At 46.0% G+C, this 17,929-nt stretch overlaps 1 protein-coding gene across 2 annotated transcripts in view; it reads left to right on the forward strand.

The window, feature by feature from the left end:
- Positions 1-17,929, forward strand: part of LOC110522748 (plexin-B2) — a 245,207-nt gene that overhangs the window by 205,701 nt on the left and 21,577 nt on the right. For both annotated transcript variants that reach the window (XM_036968737.2, XM_036968738.2), the window contains exons 9-22: positions 1,371-1,482; positions 6,870-6,978; positions 7,188-7,289; positions 7,473-7,568; positions 8,157-8,244; positions 8,494-8,657; positions 9,054-9,202; positions 9,359-9,470; positions 10,018-10,154; positions 10,486-10,668; positions 10,972-11,080; positions 15,343-15,552; positions 15,738-15,923; positions 16,182-16,318. In XM_036968737.2, the coding sequence (XP_036824632.2) occupies positions 1,371-1,482; positions 6,870-6,978; positions 7,188-7,289; positions 7,473-7,568; positions 8,157-8,244; positions 8,494-8,657; positions 9,054-9,202; positions 9,359-9,470; positions 10,018-10,154; positions 10,486-10,668; positions 10,972-11,080; positions 15,343-15,552; positions 15,738-15,923; positions 16,182-16,318 (1,894 nt within the window). The remainder of the gene's footprint in view (positions 1-1,370; positions 1,483-6,869; positions 6,979-7,187; positions 7,290-7,472; positions 7,569-8,156; positions 8,245-8,493; positions 8,658-9,053; positions 9,203-9,358; positions 9,471-10,017; positions 10,155-10,485; positions 10,669-10,971; positions 11,081-15,342; positions 15,553-15,737; positions 15,924-16,181; positions 16,319-17,929) is intronic.

A 17,929-nucleotide genomic window follows, 5' to 3' on the forward strand; every position in this document is an offset into this window, starting at 1 on the left:
CACCTGTGTGTAATCAAGTCTCCGTATAAATGCACCTGCACTGTGATAGTCTCAGAGGTCCGTTAAAAGCGCAGAGAGCATCATGAAGAACAAGGAACACACCAGGCAGGTCCGAGATACTGTTGTGAAGAAGTTTAAAGCCGGATTTGGATACAAAAATATTTCCCAAGCTTTAAACATCCCAAGGAGCACTGTGCAAGCGATAATATTGAAATGGAAGGAGTATCAGACCACTGCAAATCTACCAAGACCTGGCCGTCCCTCTAAACTTTCAGCTCATACAAGGAGAAGACTGATCAGAGATGCAGCCAAGAGGCCCATGATCACTCTGGATGAACTGCAGAGATCTACAGCTGAGGTGGGAGACTCTGTCCATAGGACAACAATCAGTTGTATATTGCACAAATCTGGCCTTTATGGAAGAGTGGCAAGAAGAAAGCCATTTCTTAAAGATATCCATACAAATTTTTGTTTAAAGTTTGCCACAAGCCACCTGGGAGACACACCAAACATGTGGAAGAAGGTGCTCTGGTCAAATGAAACCAAAATTGAACTTTTTGGCAACAATGCAAAACGTTATGTTTGGCGTAAAAGCAACGCAGCCCATCACCCTGGACACACCATCCCCACTGTCAAACATGGTGGTGGCAGCATCATGGTTTGGGCCTGCTTTTCTTCAGCAGGGACAGGGAAGATGGTTAAAATTGATGGGAAGATGGATGGAGCCAAATACAGGACCATTCTGGAAGAAAACCTGATGGAGTCTGCAAAAGACCTGAGACTGGGACGGAGATTTGTCCTCCAACAAGACAATGATCCAAAACATAAAGCAAAATCTACAATGGAATGGTTCAAAAATAAACATATCCAGGTGTTAGAATGGCCAAGTCCAGACCTGAATCCAATCGAGAATCTGTGGAAAGAACTGAAAACTGCTGTTCACAAATGCTCTCCATCCAACCTCACTGAGCTCGAGCTGTTTTGCAAGGAGGAATGGGAAAAAATTTCAGTCTCTCAATGTGCAAAACTGATAGAGACATACCCTAAGCGACTTACAGCTGTAATCGCAGCAAAAGGTGGCGCTACAAAGTATTAACTTAAGGGGGCTGAATAATTTTGCACGCCCAATTTTTCAGTTTTTGATTTGTTAAAAAAGTTTTAAATATCCAATAAATGTCGTTCCACTTCATGATTGTGTCCCACTTGTTGTTGATTCTTCACAAAAAAATAAATGTGAAATGTGGCAAAAGGTCGCAAAGTTCAAGGGGGCCGAATACTTTCGCAAGGCACTGTATGTTACATTCACTACAACCTGTATCGTCACCAATCACAATGACACTCATTCACCCTGTTCCTCTCTGTGCCTGTAGATTTTGTGGCGGTGCCCATTAAGATCTTTGTGAACGAGTCAGTGGAGCTGGCCACCAGGGAGTTCAATTTCTACAACTGTTCAGCCACTGTGAGGAAAGCAGAGAGCACACCGTGAGTTAACTAGCCCTCCTACTATACTCTGGACTGTACTCTCTGGACTGTACTTTCCTACTGTACTCTCCTACTGTACTCTGCTACTGTACTCTCTGGACTGTACTCTCCCACTGTACTCCTACTGTACTCTCCTACTGTACTCTCTGGACTGTACTCTCCCACTGTACTCTCCTACTGTACTCTCCTACTGTTCTCTCTGGACTGTACTCTCTGGACTGTACTCTCCTACTGTACTCTCCTACTGTACTCTGCTACTGTACTCTCTGGACTGTACTCCTACTGTACTCTCCTTTTCTACTCTCTGGACTGTACTCTCCTACTGTACTCTCCTAATGCACTTTCCTATTGTACTCTCTGGACTGTACTCTCCTACTGTACTCTCTGGACTGTACTCTCTGGACTGTACTTTCCTACTGTACTCTCTGGACTGTACTCTCTGGACTGTACTCTCCCACTGTACTCTCTGGACTGTACTCTCCTACTGTACTCTCTGGACTGTACTCTCTGGACAGTACTCTCCCACTGTATACTCCTACTGTACTCTCTGGACTGTACTCTCATACTGTACTCTCTGGACTGTACTCTCCTACTGTACTCTCTGGACTGTACTCTCTGGACTGTACTCTCCTACTGTACTCTCTGGACTGTACTCTCTGGACTGTACTCTCCCACTGTACTCTCTGGACTGTACTCTCCCACTGTACTCTCTGGACTGTACTCTCCTACTGTACTCTCTGGACTGTACTCTCTGGACTGTACTCTCCCACTGTACACTCCTACTGTACTCTCTGGACTGTACTCTCATACTGTACTCTCTGTACTGTACTCTCCTACTGTACTCTCTGGACTGTACTCTCTGGACTGTACTTTCCTACTGTACTCTCTGGACTGTACTCTCCTACTGTACTCTCTGGACGGTACTCTCTGGACTGTACTCTCCCACTGTACTCTCTGGACTGTACTCTCTGGACTGTACTCTCCCAATGTACTCTCCTACTGTACTCTCCGGACTGTACTCTCTGGACTGTACTCTCCCACTGTACTCTCCTACTGTACTCTCCTACTGTTCTCTCTGGACTGTACTTTCCTACTGTACTCTCCTACTGTACTCTGCTACTGTACTCTCTGGACTGTACTCTCCTACTGTACTCTCCTTTTCTACTCTCTGGACTGTACTCTTCTACTGTACTCTCCTAATGCACTGTCCTATTGTACTCTCTGGACTGTACTTTCCTACTGTACTCTCTGGACTGTACTCTCCTACTGTACTCTCTGGACTGTACTCTCTGGACTGTACTCTCCCACTGTACTCTCTGGACTGTACTCTCCTACTGTACTCTCTGGACTGTACTCTCTGGACTGTACTCTCCCACTGTACACTCCTACTGTACTCTCTGGACTGTACTCTCATACTGTACTCTCTGGACTGTACTGTCATACTGTAGTCTCTGGACTGTACTCTCTGGTCTGTACTCTCTTACTATACTCTCTGAACTGTACCCTCCTACTGTACTCTCCGGACTGTACTCTCCTACTGTACTCTCTGGACTGTACTCTCCCACTGTACTCTCCTACTGTACTCTCTGGACTGTACTCTCCTACTGTTCTCTCTGGACTGTACTCTCCAGACTGTGCTCTCCTACTGTACTCTCTGGACTGTACTCTCTGGACTGTACTCTCCTACTGTGCTCTCTGGACTGTGATCTCTGGACTGTACTCTCTGGACTGTACTCTCCTACTGTACACTCTGGGCTGTACTCTCCTACTGTACTCTCTGGGCTGTACTCTCCTACTGTACTCTCTGGACTGTACTCTACTATACCCTCTGGACTGTACTCTCTGGACTGTACTCTCCTACTGTACTCTCTGGACTGTACTTGCTGGACTGTACTCTCTGAACTGTACTCTCTGGACTGTACTCTCTGGACTGTACTCTCCTACTGTACTCTCTGGATTGTACTCTCCTACTGTACTCTCTGGACTGTACACTCCGGACTGTACTCTCCTACTGTACTCTCCTACTGTACTCTCTGGATTGTACTCTCCCACTGTACTCTCCTACTTTACTCTCTGGACTGTACTTTCTGGACTGTACTCTCCTACTATACTCTCTGGACTGTACTCCTACTGTACTCTCCGGACTGTACTCTCCTACTGTACTCTCTGGACTGTACTCTCCTGCCGTACTCTCTGGACTGTACTCTCTGGACTGTACTCTCCTACTGTTCTCTCTGGACTGTACTCTCTGGACTATACTCTCCCACTGTACTCTCCTACTGTACTCTCTCGACTGTACTCTCCCACTGTACTCTCCTACCATACTCTCTGGACTGTACTCTCCTACTGTTCTCTCTGGACTGTACTCTCCGGACTGTGCTCTCCTACTGTACTCTCTGGACTATACTCTCCCACTGTACTCTCTGGACTGTACTCTCCTACTGTACTCTCTGGACTGTACTCTCCTACTGTACTCTCTGGACTGTACTCTCCTACTGTACTCTCTGGACTGTACTCTCTGGACTGTACTCTCTGGACTGTGCTCTCCTACCATACTCTCTGGACTGTACTCTCCTACTGTTCTCTCTGGACTGTACTCTCCGGACTGTGCTCTCCTACTGTACTCTCTGGACTATACTCTCCCACTGTACTCTCTGGACTGTACTCTCCTACTGTACTCTCTGGACTGTAGTCTCCTACTGTATTCTCCTACTGTACTCTCTGGCCTATACTCTCCCACTGTACTCTCTGGACTGTATTCTCCTACTGTACTCTCTTTGGTGTACACTCCTACTGTATTTTCTGGACTGTACTCTCCTACTATACTCTCTGGACTGTAGTCTCCTACTGTTCTCTCTGGACTGTACTCTCGACTGTACTCTCCTACTGTACTCGCTGGACCGTACTCTCCTACTGTTCTCTCTGGACTGTACTCTCTGGACTGTGCTCTCCTACTGTTCTCTCTGGACTGTACTCTCCGGACTGTACTCTCCTACTGTACTCTCTGGACTATACTCTCCCACTGTACTCTCTGGACTGTACTCTCCTACTGTTCTCTCTTGACTGTACTCTCCTACTGTACTCTTCTACCGTTCTCTCTAGACTGTACTCTCCTACTGTTCTCTCTGGACTGTACTCTCCGGACTGTACTCTCCTACTGTACTCTCTGGCCTATACTCTCCCACTGTACTCTCTGGACTGTGCTCTCTGGACTGTTCTCTCTTGACTGTACTCTCCTACTGTACTCTTCTACCGTTCTCTCTAGACTGTACTCTCCTACTGTACTCTCTTGGCTGTACACTCCTACTGTACTCTCTGGGCTGTCCTCTCCTACTGTACTCTCTGGACTGTACTCTCCTACTGTACTCTCTGACTTGTACTCTCATACTGTACTCTCTGACTTGTACTCTCATACTGTACTCTCTGACTTGTACTCTCATACTGTACTCTCTGACCTGTACTCTCTGACCTGTACTCTCTGGACTGTACTCTCTGGGCTGTACTCTCCTACTGTACTCTCTGGACTGTACTTTCTGGACTGTACTCTCCTACTGTACTCTATGGACTGTACTCTCCTACTGTACTCTCTGGACTGTACTCTCCGGACTGTACTCTCCTACTGTACTCTCTGGACTGTACTCTCCTGACTGTACTCTCTGGACTGTACTCTCCCACTGTACTCTCCTACTGTACTCACCTACTGTACTCTCTGGACTCTACTCTCCCACTGTACTCTCCTACTGTACTCTCCTACTGTTCTCTCTGGACTGTACTCTCCGGACTGTACTCTCCCACTGTACTCTCTGGACTGTGCTCTCTGGACTGTACTCTCTGGACTGTATTCTTCTACTGTACTCTCCTACTGTACTCCCCTACTGTACTCTCCTACTGTACTTTCTGGACTGTACTTTCCTACTGTTCTCTCTGGACTGTACTCTCCTACCATACTCTCTGGACTGTACTCTCCTACTGTTTTCTCTGGACTGTACTCTCCTACTGTACTCTCTGGACTGTGCTCTCTGGACTGTACTCTCTGGACTGTATTCTCCTACTGTACTCTCTTGGCTGTACTCTCCTACTGTACTCTCTGGGCTGTATTCTCCGGACTGTACTCTCCTACTGTTCTCTCTGGACTGTACTCTCCTACTGTACTCTCTGACTTGTACTCTCATACTATACTCTCTGGACTGTACTCTCTGGGCTGTACTCTCCTACTGTACTCTATGGACTGTACTCTCCTACTGTACTCTCTGGACTATTCTCCGGACTGTACTCTCCTACTGTACTCTCTGGACTTTACTCTCTGGACTGTACACTCCTACTGTACTCTCCTACTGTTCTCTCCGGACTGTACTCTCCTACAGTTCTCTCCGGACTGTACTCTGCTAGTGTACTCTCTGGACTGTACTCTCCTACTGTACTCTCCTGCTGTACTCTCCTGCTGTACTCTCCCACTGTACTCTCTGGACTGTACTCTCCCACTGTACTCTCCTACTGTAGTCTCCTACTGTACTCTTTGGATTGTACTCTCTGGACTGTACTCTCCTACTGTACTATCTGGACTGTACTCTCTGGACTGTACTCTCCTACTGTATTATCTGGACTGTACATCCCTACTGTACTATCTGGACTGTACTCTCCTACTGTACTCTCCTACTGTACTCTCTGGACTGTACTCTACTATACTCTCTGGACTGTACTATCCTACTGTACTCTCCTACTATACTCTCTGGACTGTACTCTCCTACTGTACTCTCTGGACTGTACTCTCTGGACTGTACTTTCCTACTGTACTCTGCACTCTCCTACTGCACTGTACTCTCTCATTGAAACACAGTCCTATCCCACTCTCTGTACTCTCCCATTGACCAGACTCACTGGGTTTTAGTGCCGACAACCTTGATGGAAATGAATAGCTGCATGTGCACAAATGAGAGAAAGGTTTCTGTGTGTACATTCTGTGTGATGCATGAATGATACTGGGATTGAATGCACCTCTTGCATTTCCCCCCTTTTTTATTACCAACCAGAGGAAATTGTTTCAGTTTCCTTTTCATTAATCAAAAAATGAAAGTCGATCTCATACGTATATGTGTTTTCTCTTTTGCTGCTTCGAGGGCTGTTTTTTCATCTGGAGGAAGCGTGTGATAAATGGGCTTTGTTTATCAGGTTACAGATATATATTTACCATCAACAATATAGGTTCTACTGTTACAGGAATACTATCATGGATTTACATGTTTTAAAAAGAGATTGCCTCCCTGGTGTGTGTGTGTGTGTGTGTGTGTGTGTGTGTGTGTGTGTGTGTGTGTGTGTGTGTGTGTGTGTGTGTGTGTGTGTGTGTGTGTGTGTGTGTGTGTGTGTGTGTGTGTGTGTGTGTGTATCAGATGTTTGTCGTGTGTGGCCAGCCCATGGGGCTGCCAGTGGAACACCCAGGACCACACCTGCCGGGACAAGGACACTGTGTTGGGCCCTCAAATCATCAAACACAGACAGGTAGCTAGGTGCTCCACTAAACAGGCATAATGTACATTGCATGTATGCTAAGAGTCAAAGTCATGAGTTTTTTTGTATGGAATATCAGTTTGTAAGTCAGCGGATGCATGCCAACTGATAAATGATCAGTCTGGATGACAGTTTGTCCGTCGAATGACTAAAGGCATAAATACAAATGCTCAAAATGTAGTATTTCCATCTGTGTTCAGGGGGCAAGATGTCCCCAGTTTGAGAACCCTGATCCTGTGCTCATTCCTGTGGGGTTCAAAACCACCATCGGCTTCGAGGGCATCAACCTGGATGTTTACCAGGTACTGGAAAAAAAGATAATGTCTTATATAGCTGTTATATAGCTTTATAGCTGTTATCAAACGATTCAAAAACAGTAGGCGCTAGTTAATTATGAATCAGACTATAGTATGCTTGAGATGAGGCCTTGATAACTGCTCATGTATGAAGTTCGTTAACTCTCTGCTCCTCTGCTTCCTCCCTAGGACCGGGTGTTCACCATCGGCACAGAGCTGATGAGTAACATGGAGGAGGACGTCAGGTCTGACGATGGCCCCTTCTACAGCTTCAACGGTTTTAACGTATGCCCAGTGCTTCTTATTGCACCACACCTGTCAATTGTAGCTTTCACCACTTCTAAAAGGTGTAAAGGGTTGATCATGTGTTGCTGGGTCATGATATTGTATTGTTTGTTTACGTTAAATGGTTTGTGTCAGTTTGATATTATAGCACCCCCTCATGGAAAACAATCCCAATGTTATTTTAACATCCTCAAACTGTGGATTTTGTGTGATTGGAAAACATCTTAGAAGCACTACAGAGAGGTGGGGACCAGCCTCCAGCAACATTATTTTCATATATTGATTTATTCAGCTATTTTGGAGTGGCTGCCAAAGTGTGTATGGGACGGCAGGTAGCCAAGTTTAAGAATGTTGGGCCAGTAACTAAAAGGTTGCTGGTTCGAGTCCTGGAGCAGGGTGACTAATTTGTCGATATGCTCTTGAGCAAGGAACCCTAATTGCTCCTGTAAGTCTCTCTGGATAAGAGCATCTGCTAAATTACTTAAATGTAAAATGAGAACTTTCATCTGGCACGTTTTGGAAATGTGAAGTCATTAATCACTTCTTTCACAAACTGTATTAATAATTCATTATTTTCTCTGTTTCTAGTTTTCCTTGGAAAAGTCACAGGAGACCAACGTTCTGTTCTACGTGAAGGACAAACAGACGGGCAAGAAAATAGACAGCACGCTGAATGGTAAAGGGTGCATCTTTATGCAACTCTGTTGACAATGTCCCAAAGGACCATGTGGACATAAATGACAACTGGGGAAGTCTTATTTGACACATTTACATTGACACATTTAACGCAATACTTTTTGCAATCGTCTAAGTGAATTGGTCAAACATCATATCAGACCTTGTACTATCGATGACCAGTGTCATGTAAATGAAATGACAGAATAGTCTTGACATTCCAAGGCGTCCCTCTTACCTTCCTTCACAGTGACCCTATATAGCTGCTCGCTGGGCCGTGAGGACTGCAGCCTGTGTAAGAACGCTGACCCTAAGTACAGGTGTGTGTGGTGTGTCAAAAGGAAGTCGTGCGTCTATGAGAAGCTGTGTACTAATGACCAGGGTACAGAGTGCCCTGACCCACACATCACTGACGTGAGTAGCACCCACAGTACAGTAGTTATCTCAGTAGTTATCTCCTAACTATATACTAATAACTTATCTTTGAACCTGCAATAATATCGACTTTTTATTATCACTGACTGACTACGCATGTTAATGATCACTTCATTGACTGCTACTGACAACTGGATCAGTTAACAGACTGGTTATTTGCTATTTAAAGGGGTACCTCTGATCAATGCTCATTTTCTAAAGTCTGGACTAGCTGCAGTCTTTTCACAGACTGTGCGGTCACATTCTGCATGTGTTTGTGGCTTATTTCCTGGTGCTACTCTGTAAGCCACTCTATACACTGTCATCTAAAAGCTGTACAGTAGTGCAAATCTAAAAGCCTATCATCTTAAATCTGTTCCCCAATCCCCCTCCCAGATCATCCCTCGCTACGGGCCCGTGAGGGGGGGCATCTCTGTCACCATCAAGGGCTCCAACCTGGGCATCCACAAGGAGGACATCAAGGCCATCAGTGTGGTGGGGGTCCCCTGTATACATCAGGAGAACAAATACGCCGTCTCCACCAGGTAACATACACTGGCAACCCAGTCACCGCTGTCCACCTTGTCACAATAGACGTTGATTGATGTGGTCCTCTCAACAGTAGATTTCAATCTGAAATGTAATCTAGAATGTCTAAATATAAAATCTTATGTCTTCCTCCCTGTCTCTCTGTTTTACAGCGTGGTGTGTGAGATCGGGCCCTTGGAACCCCTGAGAACAAACTGGGGCCAGGTGGAGGTGGAGGTAGAGGGAGGGAAGAGAGGAACGTCATCTGCTTTCTTCACATACCGGGTAACAAACCTACCGCACTCCTTCACTTCAATAACAGTCCTTCACTTCAGGATGAGAGGGTGGACTCGTGAAGTGGAAAATGCTTTTACATGATTTGGTTATGCTATCACCATTCAATTTCACAGCTATACAGACGCTGTATTACAGAGCTTCTTATCGGCCCGCATGAAGGGCATGTCGTTTAAGTGTAATATCCAAATAAAATTCATGAATGTTCTGTTGAATGTACTACTGTGGTAATGCCACACTGGCAGATAATGCCCAGTACGATAAGATGAAATTGATTTGTGTGTATTATAGTTTAACAAGGTGCTATACGGCGACTCAATTTCCTCTGGTGCCTTAACAGGGTACATTGGAGCAATTTCACTGCCTTTTTTATATCTTGCACGGCTAATGCTTCCCCACGGGGGACCGCCCCCCCTAACTGTTTACTCAGCAAATTGAAGGAAATGCGAAGTGTGGGTGTGTGTGCATTTTGAAAGCCTTGTGGGGGAAGAGATGAGACAGGAATATGATGAGTGTTTTTTACTACCTGATCCTCTAGGACCCCATCGCCCGCTCGGTTCACCCCGCCAACGGCTCCAAGGCCGGGGGGACGGTCATCACCATCTCTGGTTTCAACCTGGACACAGCCACCAGGGAGGACATTGACGTCAACGTTGGGGGGGTGGTGTGCACTGTGTAAGTACTGTTGCATCCTGGGAAGGGAACCAGTGTCAAGAAGGGTTGCGGTTGTCTGGTCTTTAGATCTGTATGTGTTGGCTTTCAGCCAATTCTTTGGCATGACAACGAGCAAAAGAAAGTGTTGTAAGCTAAAGTGAATACAGAACTATCAAGCAGGTTAGGGTTGGGGGTTGCATTCAAATGTGGGCATGACTTTCTTTAATAAGAAAGCCCTGTATTGACTTAGCTGTCATGGTTCTGGCATGTTAGTCTCCTGTGCACCGTGACCCCGGTTGACCCCTAGTGCTGAGCGGTCTGTGTCGCTGGCTGACTGTGTCCTTGTCTGCAGGGAGACGTTTGGTGCAGCCATCACCTGCAGGATGGGAGAGTACCGGGCGGATAAGGTCCCCTCTGACCTGCTCACAGTGACAGTAAAGTATGGGAAGAGAACCACCACAGCCGTCCCCACAGCCTTCCAGTTCTGGGAGAACCCCACTATCCTGGACCACCACCCCAAGGGAAGCTTTGTGTGGTGAGTCCCAGTCCTCGAGACAAGAGGCTATTCTCGAGGCTTCCACATTGTCTCACATCAGATAGCACGTCAACTCCGTCTGCACTGAGAAGCGCCGGGTTAGAATGATGCCACCTGTCTAAACACAATAAAGTGTACCCTAGAGTATAGTTTAATGGCATTCAATCTCCAACACACCTGGCTTCCTCTCCAGATACCAGTTGGTAGCGTAAATGTGATATCTCTTCTGTAGATTAAATGTGAATGTGAGCAGTGGGTTAAAACTGTACCTTTTGTCCCTTTGTGATTGTGATGTTGTTTCAGCGGTGGGAGGACCATCGTGGTGACTGGATCTGGGTTTGACCTAATTCAGAACGCCATCATGAGGGTCCAGGCCTCAGCTGACAAGTGGTCTGGCATAACTCCTACTGAGGTATGGACTCTCTTTCTCTGCCTCTCTCTCTCTCTCTGCCTCTCTCTGTCTCTCTCTCTCTCTCTCTGCCTCTCTCTGTCTCTCTCTTTCTCTCTCTGCTTCTCTCTCTGCCTTGCTCTCATATTAATATTCAATGTGCTTAATTGGCATGAAGGACAAGGTCAAAGTTATCAAAGCGAAGTGATACATGCAGTGCATTCAGAAAGTATTCAGACCCCTTGACTTTTTCCACTTTTTGTTACTTTACAGCCTTATTCTAAAATGTATTAAATTGTTTTTTTCCCCCTCATCAATCTACACACAATACCCCATAATGACAAAGCAAAAATAGGTTTTTAGAAATGTTTTATGTTTTATGATTTATTTAAAAATAAAAAATGAAATATCACATTTACATAAGTATTCAGACCCTTTACTGACCCTTGTTGAAGCACCTTCTTGGGTATGACACCACAAGCTTGGTACACCTTTTTGGGGATTTTCTCCCATTCTTCTCTGCAGATCCTCTCAAGCTCTGTCAGGTTGGATGGGGAGCATCGCTGCACAGCTATTTTCAGGTCTCTCAAGAGAAGTTCAATTGGGTTCAAGTCTGGGCTCGGGCAGGCCCCTCAAGGACATTCAGAGACTTGTCTCGAAGCCCCTTCTGCGTTGTCTTGGCAGTGTGCTTAGGGTCGTTGTCCTGTTGGAAGGTGAACCTTCGCCCCAGTCTGAGTTCCTGAGCTCTCTGGAGCAGGTTTTCATCAAGGTTCTCTCTGTACTTTGCTCCGTTCATCTTTCCCTCGATCCTGACTGGTCTCAGAGTTCCTGTCGCTGAAAAATATCCCCACAGCATGATGCTGCCACCACCATGCTTTAACGTAGGGATGCTGCCAGGTTTTCTCCAGACATGACGCTTAGCATTCAAGCCAAATAGTTCAATCTCGATTTCATCAGACCAGAGAATCTTGTTTCTCATAGTCTGAGAGTCCTTTAGGTGCCTATTGGCAAACTCCAAGCGGGCTGTCATGTGAATTTTAATGAGGAGTGGCTTCCATCTGGCCACTCTACCATAAAGGCATGATTGGTGGAGTGCTGCAGAGAGGGTTTCCTTCTTAAAGGTTCTCCCATCTCCACAGAGGAACTCTGGAGCTCTGTCAGAGTGACCATCAGGTTTTTGGTCACCTCCCTGACCAAGGCCCTTCTCCCCCGATTGCTCAGTTTGGCCGGGATGCCAGCTCTAGGAAGAGTCTTGCTGGTTCCAAACTTCTTCTATTTAAGAATGATGGAGGCCACGGTGTTCTTGGGGACCTTCAATGCTGCAGATTTGTTTTTGTGCCCTTTCCCTGATCTGTGCCTCGACAAAATCCTGTCCTGGAGCTCTATAGACAATTCCTTCGACCTCATGTCTTGGTTTTTGCTCTGACATGCACTGTTAACTGTGGGACCTAATATAGTCAGGTGCGTGCCTTTCCAAATCATGTCCAATGAATTGAATTTACAACTGGTGGACTCCAATCAAGTTGTAGAAACATCTCAAGGATGATCAATAGAAACAGGATGCACCTGAGCTCAATTTCGAGTCTCATAGCAAAGGGTCTGAATACTTCCTTATTTCAGTTTTTTTTTTTTTATAAAAAAATTTTTTTAAATATGAAAACCTGTTTTTCACTTTGTCATTATGGGGTATTGTGTGTAGATTGATGAATATATAAAAAAATGTAATACATTTTAGAATAAGGCTGTAACATAACAAAATGTAGAAAAAGTCAAGGGGTCTGAATACTTTTCCCGAATGCACTGTATACAAAATATGAAAACAACAGTGACAACAATAAGAATAGTATATATAGAACTAATGAAAAATAAATATATAACAAATAAATAGAATGACTGGTGCACTTATATTGTCTATTACTTATAATACAGGGAGAAAATACAAAATAATATGTTTCCTTCCTTAGCGTTTGGCAAGCTGTGACATACTGTGCTGCCAACTCAATAACATCAGACCTTAACCCCAAAAATATACAGTTTCTGTCACGCCCTGACCTTAGAGAGACGTTTTATTTCTCTATTTGGTTAGGTCAGGGTGTGATTTGGGTGGGCATTCTATATTGTCTATTTCTTTGTTTTTGGCCGAGTATGGTTCCCAATCAGAGGCAGCTGTCAATCGTCTCTGATTGGGGATCATACTTAGGCAGCCCTTTTTCCCACTTTCTGTTGTGGGATCTTGTCTTTGTTTGTTGCATGGGTTGCACTCCTAAGCTTTTCTGCACATGTCTCTGTCTCTGTCTCTCAGCCCTAAACCTAAAAGCCTAAACCATCCCTTTATTTCAAACCACATATGGACTGTTATGGACTCTTCATAACTAACCTGGAAGATTGACGCAGAAAAAGCTCTGATTCATCCAGAAATAATCAATCCAGTTTTACTTAATGTCACAGAGTGTCCCCAGAGCTGCTGTAGTGGCCTTGCAGAGAGGACTTAATGTCACACAGTGTCCCCAGAGCTGCTGTAGTGGCCTTGCAGAGAGGACTTAATGTCACACAGTGCCCCCAGAGCTGCTGTAGTGGCCTTGCAGAGAGGACTTAATGTCACAGAGTGTCCCCAGAGCTGCTGTAGTGGCCTTGCAGAGAGGACTAAATGTCACACAGTGCCCCCAGAGCTGCTGTAGTGGCCTTGCAGAGAGGACTTAATCTCTCACAGTGCCCCCAGAGGTGCTGTAGTGACCTTGCAGAGAGGACTTAATGTCACACAGTGCCCCCAGAGCTGCTGTAGTGGCCTTGCAGAGAGGACTTAATGTCACACAGTGCCCCCAGAGCTGCTGTAGTGGCCTTGCAGAGAGGACTTAATGTCACACAGTGCCCCCAGAGCTGCTGTAGTGGCCTTGCAGACTCCTGCCCCTGATGCCTTGGGCAGGATAAGCAGCGATTTTATTAATTTCATTTAGAGGTGAAATGTAATACGGTAATTAAGGTTCCAGGGGATTATGTGGTTAGGCAGCTCTGTTCCTCTCTAACTCCCTAGGTGGCAGCTCTGTTCCTCTCTAACTACCTAGGTGGGAGCTCTGTTCCTCTCTAACTCCCTAGGTGGCAGCTCTGTTCCTCTCTAACGCCCTAGGAGGCAGCTCTGTTCCTCTCTAACTCCCTAGGAGGCAGCTCTGTTCCTCTCTAACTCCCTAGGAGGCAGCTCTGTTCCCCTCTAACTCCCTAGGAGGCCGCTCTGTTCCTCTCTAACTCCCTAGGAGGCAGCTCTGTTCCTCTCTAACTCCCTAGGTGGCAGCTCTGTTCCTCTCTAACTCCCTAGGTGGCAGCTCTGTTCCTCTCTAACTCCCTAGGTGGCAGCTCTATTCCTCTCTAACTCCCTAGGAGGCAGCTCTGTTCCTCTCTAACTCCCTAGGAGGCAGCTCTGTTCCTCTCTAACTCCCTAGGAGGCAGCTCTGTTCCTCTCTAACTCCCTAGGAGGCAGCTCTGTTCCTCTCTAACTCCCTAGGTGGCAGCTCTGTTCCTCTCTAACTCCCTAGGAGGCAGCTCTGTTCCTCTCTAACTCCCTGGGTGGCAGCTCTGTTCCTCTCTAACTCCCTAAGTGGCAGCTCTGTTCCTCTCTAACTCCCTAGGCGGCAGCTCTGTTCCTCTCTAACTCCTTAGGTGGCAGCTCTGTTCCTCTCTAACTCCCTAGGTGGCAGCTCTGTTCCTCTCTAACTCCCTAGGTGGCAGCTCTGTTCCTCTCTAACTCCCTAGGAGGCAGCTCTGTTCCTCTCTAACTCCCTAGGTGGCAGCTCTGTTCCTCTCTAACTCCCTAGGTGGCAGCTCTGTTCCTCTCTAACTCCCTAGGTGGCAGCTCTGTTCCTCTCTAACTCCCTAGGTGGCAGCTATGTTCCTCTCTAACTCCCTAGGTGGCAGCTCTGTTCCCCTCTAACTCCCTAGGTGGCAGATATGTTCCTCTCTAACTCCCTAGAAGGCAGCTCTGTTCCTCTCTAACTCCCTAGGTGGCAGCTCTGTTCCCCTCTAACTCCCTAGGTGGCAGATATGTTCCTCTCTAACTCCCTAGGTGGCAGCTCTGTTCCTCTCTAACTCCCTAGGTGGCAGATCTGTTCCTCTCTAACTCCCTAGGTGGCAGCTCTGTTCCTCTCTAACTCCCTAGGTGGCAGCTCTGTTCCTCTCTAACTCCCTAGGTGGCAGGGACTTGGGGCCATGTACTTACAGGGACATGGGGCCCCACAAATTGGTGGATGATAAAGCTTACTTATTAAAGACCTCCCCCTCCCCTCCTTCTCCCCCAGTACCTCCAGGAGGCTCTGAGTAAGAACAACACGGTAATCCAGTTCCTGACCCCGGCCGTCAACAGGTCTTCTGAGACCCATTTGTTCAGGACCTTCATCCAGCTGGACAACTGGGGGAGGGAGCTTAAGCCCTTCGACTACCACCCTGACCCTGCCTTCGACCCCCTCACCAAGAAGATCATCACTGAGACCTCCATCATTGTCGTCACTGTGAGTATTAGAGGCTGATAGGGTCCATAAATGTACTATGTTATGTTTAGGCCCAAGAATTTTCCTGACCTAGTTACAGGCTACAACTAGGGCCTTGAGTTTTTTCCGGTTCCTCCTGACTCATAGTTACAGTATGTTGTTACCTACAATACGTCCAATAGTTCCTTACCATGTTCCACTTCCAGGGCCGAGGTTTTGAAAAAGCCATGACAGCCAAAGAGGCCCAGGCGTTTGTGGGGGATGTCCCGTGCTATGTCAACGCCCTCCAGGATGACAAGCTGTTCTTGGATCCCCCGTCCAGCCAGCCCCAGGCCCGCTCCAAACGCCACCGTAGACGCAGAGACACCAGCTCCGACACATTGGACCTGCTGGTGAGAATACACACAGACACACACACACACACACACGGGACCATACAGATGCATGGATCTGTCTTTGCTATCTTTTAACTTATCTGCAGTTTCCTAAAGATGAGTAATTGAAATCTGCTTGCCAAAATAGATCCAGAGTAACTTGGTGTCTGTCAGGGCAACTTAATGTTAACAGTTGCCAATATTGCTTTGAATGCATTCTTCTATCTACAGTTTTGGTAATAATAACGCTGCTGCTGCTAACTGTGTGTGTTCCAGATTAAGTTTGGGAATGGCGAGTGGGTGGTGGGCTCTGTGCACTACGAGAGCAATAATGAAGTTCCTCTCTTCATCATCATCCCTGCTGTCATCATCCCCATGCTGCTCATCATCCTCGTCTCCGTCTACTGCTACAGGTAGGCTAGATAACCATAATACAGGACAGTTACAAAATGCCACCTTTAGGCTACATAACCAGAATACAGGACAGTTACACCATACCACCTTAAGGCTAGATAACCAGAATACAGGTCAGTTACACCATACCACCTTAAGGCTAGATAACCAGAATACAGGACAGTTACACCATACCACCTTAAGGCTAGATAACCAGAATACAGGTCAGTTACACCATACCACCTTAAGGCTAGATAACCATAATACAGGACAGTTACACCATACCACCTTAAGGCTAGATAACCAGAATACAGGACAGTTACAAAATGCCACCTTTAGGCTACATAACCAGAATACAGGACAGTTACACCATACCACCTTTAGGCTAGATAACCAGAATACAGGACAGTTACACCATACCACCTTAAGGCTAGATAACCATAATACAGGACAGTTACACCATACCACCTTAAGGCTAGATAACCAGAATACAGGACAGTTACAAAATGCCACCTTTAGGCTACATAACCAGAATACAGGACAGTTACACCATACCACCTTTAGGCTAGATAACCAGAATACAGGACAGTTACACCATACCACCTTTAGGCTAGATAACCAGAATACAGGACAGTTACACCATACCACCTTTAGGCTAGATAACCAGAATACAGAACAGTTACACCATACCACCTTAAGGCTAGATAACCAGAATACAGGACAGTTACGCCATACCACCTTAAGGCTAGATTACCAGAATACAGCACAGTTACACCATACCACCTTAAGGCTAGATAACCAGAATACAGGACAGTTACACCATACCACCTTAAGGCTAGATAACCAGAATACAGAACAGTTACACCATACCACCTTTAGGCTAGATAACCAGAATACAGGACAGTTACACCATACCACCTTAAGGCTAGATAACCAGAATACAGGACAGTTACACCATACCACCTTTAGGCTAGATAACCAGAATACAGGACAGTTACACCATACCACCTTTAGGCTAGATAACCAGAATACAGGACAGTTACACCATACCACCTTAAGGCTAGATAACCAGAATACAGGACAGTTACACCATACCACCTTAAGGCTAGATAACCAGAATACAGGACAGTTACACCATACCACCTTAAGGCTAGATTACCAGAATACAGCACAGTTACACCATACCACCTTAAGGCTAGATAACCAGAATACAGGACAGTTACACCATACCACCTTAAGTCTAGATAACCAGAATACAGAACAGTTACACCATACCACCTTTAGGCTAGATAACCAGAATACAGGACAGTTACACCATACCACCTTAAGGCTAGATAACCAGAATACAGGACAGTTACACCATACCACCTTAAGGCTACATAACCAGAATACAGGACAGCTACACCATACCACCTTTAGGCTAGATAACCAGAATACAGGACAGTTACACTCAGTTACATTCTGACAGTTACACCATTCCACCTTAAGGCTAGATAACCAGAATACAGGACAGTTACACCATACAGTTCAACCTTTAGGCTAGATAACCAGAATACAGGACAGTTACACCATACCACCTTAAGGCTAGATAACCAGAATACAGGACAGTTACACCATACCACCTTAAGGCT

Source organism: Oncorhynchus mykiss, chromosome 4 (assembly GCF_057628025.1).
Source record: "Oncorhynchus mykiss isolate SJ-2025 chromosome 4, ASM5762802v1, whole genome shotgun sequence".
In the NCBI taxonomy this organism is placed as follows: Eukaryota; Metazoa; Chordata; class Actinopteri; order Salmoniformes; family Salmonidae; genus Oncorhynchus; species Oncorhynchus mykiss.